Raw genomic sequence first — 9,371 nt, 5'->3', positions numbered from 1 at the left:
GGGTGAGCTGTGTTGTTACTCTGGCAGGATTGCCACTTGGGTGCCAGCCGAGGCTGCCATCTTCCTGGCACCCTTCCCTAGAGATTCCCCTTCCTGCCTTCCATATTTGCAAGGTGCTGCACAGAGAACAGCAGTACCTCTGCCATCAAGCACCCGATCTGTGCCCCTGAGATCTCCTCAAATCCTCAGGAACAATTCCGAGGTGGGCGTGTCAGAGACGTGTGAACCAGAACAACTCCATCTTGAATAGGAGTTTGGTAAAATGAGGCTGAGACCTGAGACCTACTGGGTTGCATTCCCAGATTGTTCAGGCATTCTAAGTCACAGCATGAGATTGGCATAAGACACAGGTCATAAAGACCTTGCTGATAAAACAGGTTGCAATAAAGAAGTCGGCCAAAACCCACCAAAACCAAGATGGCTGCGAGAGTGACCTCTGGTTGTCCTCACTGCTGCACTCCCACCAGTGCCAGGACAGTTTACAGATGCCATGGCAACGCCCTCTATGGTCTAAAAAGGGAGACATGAATAATCCACCCCTCGTTTAGCATATCATCAAGAAATAACCATAAAAATGGGCAACCAGCAGCTCTCGGGGCTGCTCTGTTTATGGAGTGGCCGTTGTTTTTTCCTTTTTTTTTTTTTTTTTGAGAGTCTTGCTCTGTCCCCCAGGCTGGAGTGCAGTGGTGTGTTCTCGGCTCACTGCAACCTCTGCCCCCCAGGTTCAAGTGATTTTCCTGCTTCAGCCTCCCAAGTAGCTGGAACTACAGGTGCCCGCCACCACGCCCAGCTAATTTTTGTATTTTTAGTAGAGATGGAGTTTCACCATGTTGGTCAGGCTGGTCTCTCCTGGCCTCAGGTGATCCGCCCACCTCGGCCTCCCAAAGTGTTGGGGTTACAGGCGTGAGCCACCGCACCTGGCTCCTTTATTATTTTTGAGACGGAGTGTCACTCTGTTGCCAGGCAGGAGTGCAGTGGCGTGATCTTGGCTCACTACAACCCCTCTGCCTCCCAGGTTCAAGAGATTCTCCTGCCTCAGCCTCTGGAGTACCTGAGACTACAAGCGCCCACCACCACGCCTGGCGAATTTTTAAATTTTTAGTAGAGATGGGGTTTTGCCATGTTGATCAGGCTGGTCTCTCCTGTCCTCAGGTGATCTGCCTGCTTCGGCCTCCCAAAGTGTTGGATTACAGGTGTGAGCCACTGTGCCCGGCTCCTTTACTTTCTTAATAAATGTGCTTTTACTTTATGGACTTGCCCTAAATTCTTTCTTGTGTAAGATTCAAGAACCCTCTCTTGGGATCTGGATCGGGACCCTATTCCTGTAACAGTTGTGAGAGGATCCTGGGGGAAAATACATGATCCCATTTTACAGGTGGGAAGACTGAGGCTCAGAGAGGGCAAATGGCTTAGTCAACACCTCAGCATTAGTGGGTGGCCTAGCCTGGCCTGTCTGATCCCTCCCCACCCAGAGATGAGATGTCATTGGTACCCTCCTCCATCCTGTAGAGGAAAGCCGGCATTTGCTCTAAGAGAGGAAAGAGGAATTTGGCAGAAACATCCAGGACAACAATCAATTTATTTATTGAGGGCAAGGCAGGGAAGTGGGAAGGGAGGGCAGGGGCAACCTCTCTTCCTCACAGGCACCGGGCCTTGTTTCTCTCCCAGATAAGCTAAGGTCGGCAGGGGCTGAGGGGAGTGAGGCAGGGAGGATGCATATGGGGCCTGTGGGAGCCAGGAGAAGCTGGGGTCAGAGGTAGGAGCTGGGGCTGTGGGGAGTGAAAGGTGAGGCAAGTTCAAAGGTGAACTGCAGCTCGGAGGGAGGGGTCCAGTGCAAACCAGGACTTACAGGTGTAGAGGTAAAATGGGACTCATGGGGGTGAAAGAGAAGTTGGGGTCAGAGGGGATTCAGAGGTCAAAGAGAAGTTGAGGTCAGAGGTAGGAGGTGGGGCTCAGGTGACGGGGTTAAAGGTGAGGCAAGGTCAGAGGTGAAGTGCAGCTCAGAGGGAGGGGTCAAACATAAACCAGAACTTCTAGGTCTAGAGGTAAAACGGGATTCATGGGGGGCAGGGGTCAAAGGTGAAGCAGAGGTCGGGGTGAAGGAGGACCCGCAAAGTTAAAGGCGCGTTCCCAAAGTCAGAAGGGTGAAGCGGGGCTCCTCCTGGGAATGTCAAGGTTGGAAGAGCTCAAGAGGGTCAAAGATAAATTAGGGCTCAAGGGTCAAAGGGGAGCCAGGGTTGGAGATGAACTAGCCAGAAGTAAAGCGAGCTCCAAAGGTATTGTTAGGGTCAGGGCCAAGTCTTAGGGTTGGGGGGAGTCAGGCTTGGAGGGAAAGTGGGGCTCCAGGGGTCAGAGGTGGGGGGTCTAGGGGGTCAAAGGTCAGAAGCCTCAAGGGGAAAGGTGGGAAGCAATGGGAGCAGCCTAGGCCACCTCCTCCTCCGCCTCCTCCTCGAACTCGCCCTCCTCCGCAGTGGCATCCTGGTACTGCTGGTACTCAGATACCAGGTCATTCATGTTGCTCTCGGCCTCAGTGAACTCCATCTCGTCCATGCCCTCGCCCGTGTACCAGTGCAGGAAGGCCTTGCGCCGGAACATGGCCGTGAACTGCTCGGAGATGCGCTTGAACAGCTCCTGGATGGCGGTGCTGTTGCCGATGAAGGTCGCGGCCATCTTCAGGCCGCGGGGCGGGATGTCGCACACGGCCGTCTTCACGTTGTTGGGGATCCACTCCACGAAGTAGCTGCTGTTCTTGCTCTGCACGCTCAGCATCTGCTCGTCCACCTCCTTCATGGACATGCGGCCCCGGAACACGGCGGCCACGGTCAGGTAGCGGCCGTGGCGCGGGTCGCACGCGGCCATCATGTTCTTGGCGTCGAACATCTGCTGGGTGAGCTCAGGCACCGTCAGGGCCCGGTACTGCTGGCTGCCCCGGCTGGTCAGGGGCGCGAAGCCTGGCATGAAGAAGTGCAGGCGAGGAAAGGGGACCATGTTGACGGCCAGCTTGCGCAGGTCGGCGTTCAGCTGGCCTGGGAAGCGCAGGCAGGTGGTGACCCCGCTCATGGTGGCCGACACCAGGTGGTTGAGGTCCCCGTAGGTGGGGGTGGTCAGCTTGAGGGTGCGGAAGCAGATGTCGTAGAGCGCCTCGTTGTCGATGCAGTAGGTCTCATCCGTATTCTCCACCAGCTGGTGCACGGACAGCGTGGCGTTGTAGGGCTCCACCACCGTGTCCGACACTTTGGGCGAGGGCACCACGCTGAAGGTGTTCATGATGCGGTCCGGGAACTCCTCGCGGATCTTACTAATGAGCAGCGTGCCCATCCCAGACCCCGTGCCACCTCCCAGCGAGTGGGTCAGCTGGAAGCCCTGAAGGCAGTCACAGCTCTCGGCCTCCTTCCGGACTACATCCAGGACGGCGTCCACCAGCTCCGCGCCCTCCGTGTAGTGCCCCTTTGCCCAGTTGTTGCCAGCTCCGGATTGGCCTGGAGAGGGAAGGGGAGGGGACAAAGCGCAGGCAGTTATGGGGAGCCCCCACCCTCGACCCTGTCTCTCCACTACCTGGAGGAATACTAGTAGTTGTATTCCTATTACTAGTATTCTAGTAGTTGAATACTAGTAGCTATCAAAAATAATAACAATTAGCCAGGTGTTGTGGTAGGCACCTGTAGTCCCAGCTACTCGGGAGGCTGAGGCAAGAGAAACGCTTGAACCTGAGAGGAGGCTGTGGTGAGGCGAGATAGAGCCACTGCACTCCAGCCTGGGTGACGAGCCACTGCACTCCAGCCTGGGTGACGGAGTGAGACTCCATCTCAAAAACACACACACACGCACACAACACCCTCCTGCCCCCCACCACCAAAAAAAAACAAAAACAAAAACAAACAAACAAACAAAAAAAAACAACCAAGACTGGGCACGGTGGCTTAAGCCTATAATCCCAACACTTTGGGAGGCCGAGGTGGGAGGATTGCTTTGCTTGAGTTCAGCAGTTCAAGACCAGCCTGGGCAACATAGTGAGACCCTGTCTCTAAAAAAAATATGTATATGTATGTATATATATATATATTAGCCAGTCATGGTGGTGGCACACCTATAGTACCAGTTACTAGGGAGGCTGAGGTGGGAGACTGCTTGAGCCCAGCAGTTGGAGGCTGCAGTGAGCTATGATCACACCACTGCACTCCAGCCTGGGAGCCAGAGCAAGACCCTGTCTCTAAAATAAATAAACAACAATAAAAAGATTAATAATTAACATTATTATTATCATTTCCAGGCAAGGTTTTGGTATGTTGCCCAGGCTGGAGTACAGTGGTGCAATCATGGCTCACGGCAGCCTTGACCCCCTAGGTTCAAGTGATCTCCTGCTTCTGTGATCTTAGTCTTCTGAGTAGCTGGGACTACAGGCTTATGCTACCAGATCTGGCTAATTCTTTTATTTTTATTTTTTTGTAGAGGTGGGGTTTCATCATGTTGCCCAGGCTCGTCTTGAACTCCTGAGCTGGAGCAATCCACCTGCCACGGCCTCCCAAAGTGCTGGGATTACAGGCATGAGCCACCATACTTGGCCTGTTTTCTTGTTAATCATGTTGTCTGTAAGCTCACTGTGGAATGTAAGCTCCATGAGGAAAAGAATCAGTATTAGAATATTGGCTGGGCGTGGTGGCTCACGCCTGTAATCCCAGCACTTTTGGAGGCTGGCGGATCATGAGGTCAGGAGATCGAGACCATTCTGGCTAACACGTGAAACTGCGTCTCTACTAACAACAGAAAAAAATTAGTCAGATGTGGTGGTGGGCGCCTGTAGTCCCAGCTACTCGGGAGGCTGAGGCAGGAGAATGGTGTGAACCTGGAAGGTGGAGCTTGCAGTGAGCCGAGATAGCGCCATTTGACTCCAGCCTGGGCGACAGAGGGAGACTCCATCTCGAATGAAGAAAAAATATTGGCCAGTATTACTGTGAACAGCTAACGTTTTCTTTCACCCCTTGTCTGTTTCCACCTTGGTTCAGCTCCAGCATTGCCCTCCTGGATAAGTTCAGTTCCCTCTGTCCTGGTCCCCTGGCTCCTATCCTCATCCCCCAGTCTGTCCTTTCCACAGTACCCACAAGATGACACCTGAGAGCACCTGAGTTAAGTCCTGTCCCTCTTCTGCCTACAGCCCTCCAGGGCTCCCACCTGCCTTGGGGTCAAAGCCTAAATCCTCCCTGCAGGCCACAAGGCCCTGCCGGACCTGTCCCATCCCCTCCCTCACTCTGCTTCAGCCACCGTTGTTTCTCCAACTTTCCAGGTGTGGTCCTTCCCTGGGGCCTTTGCACTAGTTGTTCCAGCTGCCTAGGCGGCTTTCCCACCAGGTATTCACATTACTTTTTCCTCACCTCCTTCAGGTCTCAGCTCAATGCCACATCCTCAGAGAAGCCATCTCTGGTCACCCCCACCCTCCTCCTCCCCAGCCTGGTGGTTTGGACTCCAGCTTCTCGGGACTGACAAGACAAACTGTGTGACCTTGGACGAGTGACTTCTGTTAGAAGATTTCAAAACATAATGATGCTGTTCTGTGGCCGTGGCCTATAATAGGTCCTTGGGAAATGGCTGGGTGAAATCAAGATGAAATGAGATTGGCCAAAGGGTGTGAGTGATTTCAGGAGGACCACAGAGGGTTTGCAGTTGGGCCAAGAGAATCTACAGTCTCTGGGTGGCCAGGGGGTGGGAGGAGCATTAAAAGTGTGGATTCAGACTGGGTGTAATTGCTCACACCTATAATCCCAGCACTTTGGGAAGCAGAGGCAGGCGGATCATCTGAGGTCAGGAGTTCGAGACTAGCCTGGCCAATATGGTGAAACCCCGTCTCTGTTAAAAATACAAAAAATTAGCTAGGTGTGGTGGCACGTGCCTGTAGTCCCAGCTACTCGGGAGGCAGGAGAATCGCTTGAATCGGGAAGGTGGAGGTTGCATCACTGCACTCCAGCCTGGGCAACGGAGACTCTGTCTCAAAAAACAAAACAAAACAAAATGTGGACCTAGTAGTCAGACCCTCTGGCTCCTGGCAGCCTCACTGGCTTGTGGTGTGACTTTCTGCATGTCACCTAAAGTCTCTGTGCCTGTTTTCTCCCCTGTAAAATGGAAGCAAGAGGCGAAGGGGAGGAAAAGATTCAGAGAGATAGGACAGGTCCTGCGTTTAGCACATCTTAGATGCTGGGAGTATTGGAGGCGGGTGGAGCCAGGGCCTGAGGCCAGGGTGGGGACATGCAGCCAGATGGAGCCAGGAAAGCTTCCCCGGAAGGATTGTCCCAGGGTGTGGACGCCTCGCTATCTTCACATATGCTGTTCCCTCCGTCTTAAACATCTTTCCTCCCTTCAATGCCCTTTGGCTAGTCCAAATCCTACTCACATTCTAGACTGCAGATAGTAATGAAAACAATGACAAATGCTTATTTACCTCTTTCTCTGTGTCAGGCATTGTTCTAAATTCTTTACATATATTAATGGCTTTACGCCTCACCTTTTTTTTTTTTTTTTTTTTTTTGGAGACGGAGTTTCGCTCCTGCCCAGGCTGGAGTGCAGTGTCGTGATCTTGGCTCACCACAACCTCCGCCTCCTGGGTTCAAGCAATTCTCCTGCCTCAGCCTCCTGAGTAGCTGGGATTACAGGCATCCGCCACCATGCCTGGCTAATTTTTTATTTTTAGGAGAGACGGAGATTCTCCATGTTGGTCAGGCTGGTCTCAAACTCCCGACCTCAGGTGATCCACTCACCTCGGCCTCCCAAAGTGCTGGGATTATAGGTGTGAGCCACTGTGCCCACCCTAAGCCTCACTATTCTAATAGTTAGCATTCTAGAATCCCTGTTTTATTTGATCTTTTTTAGAGGTGGGGTCTCATGCCATTGTTCAGGCTGGAGTGCAGTGGCACCATCATAGGTCATGGCAGCCTCGACCTCCCAGGCTCAAGTGCTCCTCCTACCTTAGCCTCACGAGTAGCTGTGGCTGCAGGTGCATACCACCTCACTAAATAAATTTTTTTCTTTTTGTAGAGACAGGGTCTCACCATGGTACCCAGGCTGGTCTCGAACTCCTGGCCTCAAGCTCTCCTCCTGACTTAGCGTCCCAAAGTCCTGGGTTTACAGGCATGAATGAACCACCATGCTCAGTGAAATCCCTGTTTTAAAGACGAGGAGGCTGGGCGAAGTGGCTCATGCTTGTAATCCCAGCACAGCTGAGTTGGGTGGATCGTTTGAGTCCAGGAGTTTGAGACTAGCCTGGGCAACACAGAGACCCACCTCTCTACAAAGACTAAAAAATTAGCTGGATGTGGTGGTGCACTGTAGTCCCAGTTACTTGGGAGACTGAGGCAAGAGGACCACGTGTGCCTGGAGGTGGAGGCGACAGTGAGCCGCGATCATGCCACTGCACTCTAGCCTGGGTGACAGCAGGACAGACAGACCTTGTCTGAAAAAAAAAAAAAAAAAAAAAAAAAAGAGGATTTTGAGGCCCAGAAATGCTGAGGAGCCCATCCTAAGTTATCCATCTGAATCAACCCCTGGCCGAGGTTTACTTATTTATCTCCTTCGTGGCCTATCATCTTCCACCAGAATGTGAGCTGCACTGGGGCAGACAGGGAGCTCTGTCTATTTGATTCTTCCCTGTATCTCCAACTGCTAGAACAGGGCCTGGTATGCAGTAAGTGCTCACCATTTGTTGAATGCATGAAGTGGCAGAATTGGGATGTGCACCCAGGCAGTCTGGTTCCGGTTCAGACTGTTGAATTAAAATGCCACCTCCTCCAGGAAGCCTTCCCTGAACCCCTCTCTGTATCCACCCTCCCCAGGGCTCTCACAGTGGCCGGAGCGTCCCCCATCACAGCCCTGGATGCAGGGCTGGTGGCTGATGCCCTGTCCAACCCCTCTCTGGTCTGTGGGCTCCGGTGGTGGCTGTTGACTCAGTGGTGTTAGCAAGAATAAGGAGGTTTTCCAGCCTCTGCTCCCTGCTGGGGGACTCACCAAACACGAAGTTGTCCGGCCGAAAGATCTGACCGAAGGGGCCGGAACGGACAGAGTCCATGGTGCCGGGTTCCAGGTCCACCAGCACCGCTCTGGGGACATAATTCCCTCCTGCAGGGAAACAGATGGAGGGCAGTTTGGTGCGTGCCAGGAGCCACAGGAGCCCGGTAGCATCCTGTTCCCTCCCAGCTGCCCCTCCCCACCTGGAAGGGGCCTCCTTCGCCCTACCTGTGGCCTCGTTGTAGTACACGTTGATCCTCTCCAGTTGCAGGTCACTGTCCCCATGGTAAGTGCCTGTGGGGTCGATGCCATGTTCGTCACTGATAACCTCCCAAAACTAGAGAGAGAGGTGGTCGGAAGAGTTGAGAGAGGGGAAGCCGGTGGCCAGGCGGAAGAGTACCGCCAGCCCCCAACTACCTCCCCAGCTGCCACCTCTCCCCCAGCAAGGTGAACGGGGGACCTAGAGGCATGGTGTCGGGGCGAGGATGAGGCAGCAAGAAGGAGCGGTGGGGGCGGGGTGCAGCCGAGTCAGCACCCAGCGGGGCCGGCTGGTGCCAGCGCACCCAGGCTGCAGCCCGGGGGAGGCATGGGGGTTCTTTGTGCGTGAGGAGGGGACAGTGGCCCAGCTGTGGGCCCAGCTGTGACAGGCGGACAGAAGGCTGGCTCCCACTCTCCCGCAGCCTCTTTGTTCCCAGCCTGGCCCTGCCACCCCCACCCCGCGACCCTTCCCCCACGGCCCCTGGGACGCGCTGGCCTCCTGGGGACCTCATTCCTCTCCAAAGGCTCCCAGGTTGGGGGTTGCCCCGGAGACCGACCCCACGCCGCTCCCCGGGGTCGCTGCTTCCTCCCCGGGCCCCGTCTCCCGCGCACCTTGGCCCCGATCTGGTTGCCGCACTGGCCGGCCTGCAGGTGCACGATCTCCCGCATGGCGGTGGCGCTGAGGGTGGACGCGGCGGCGGTGGCGCGAGCGCGGGGAGCTGCGGCGGCGGCACGGGTGGAAGATGCGGCGGAGACGGCGGAGCACGGTCCCTGCGCCCCCGGGAGCCGCTATATGAGCGGGCGGGGCACGCGTCACGGCCGGTCACCCTCCCGCTCCGCCCCTTGGTCCCGCCCCGGGATGATAGAGGGGGCTGGGGTGGGGGGAGGTGGTGCAGGGACCTCCCTCCCCAGCGGCCTCCCAGAGACGTCCGGGACCCCACGTGCTCCGACCCCTGCCTTGTGGGTGAGGCCCCTTAGGGCTCCACCAGTGCCTTCTCCACCGTCCCAGCCCCCAGCCAGGCTTGACCACCCGCAGAAATTGGGCGGAGGAAGGGAGGGGAGCGCCTGGTAAACAGGCATCTGAGAAGTCCTGCCCCTCCCCCTTAGCCTCCACCCTCCTGTCC

At 55.2% G+C, this 9,371-nt stretch overlaps 1 protein-coding gene across 1 annotated transcript; it reads right to left on the bottom strand.

The window, feature by feature from the left end:
• Positions 1 to 1,560: 1,560 nt before the first annotated feature.
• Positions 1,561 to 9,066, bottom strand: TUBB4A (tubulin beta 4A class IVa). Its single transcript, XM_007994997.3, has 4 exons — positions 8,860 to 9,066; positions 8,218 to 8,326; positions 7,990 to 8,100; positions 1,561 to 3,479 (listed from the first exon to the last, which is right to left on the bottom strand). Exons 1-4 carry the CDS (start codon positions 8,914 to 8,916, stop codon positions 2,422 to 2,424), a joined length of 1,335 nt encoding a protein of 444 aa, XP_007993188.1. The 5' UTR covers positions 8,917 to 9,066; the 3' UTR covers positions 1,561 to 2,421.
• Positions 9,067 to 9,371: the final 305 nt, after the last annotated feature.

Source organism: Chlorocebus sabaeus, chromosome 6, assembly GCF_047675955.1.
Source record: "Chlorocebus sabaeus isolate Y175 chromosome 6, mChlSab1.0.hap1, whole genome shotgun sequence".
NCBI classification, from domain to species: domain Eukaryota; kingdom Metazoa; phylum Chordata; class Mammalia; order Primates; family Cercopithecidae; genus Chlorocebus; species Chlorocebus sabaeus.
Note: the sequence above shows the minus strand (reverse complement) of the source record. Positions and strands in the feature narration are given on the sequence as shown.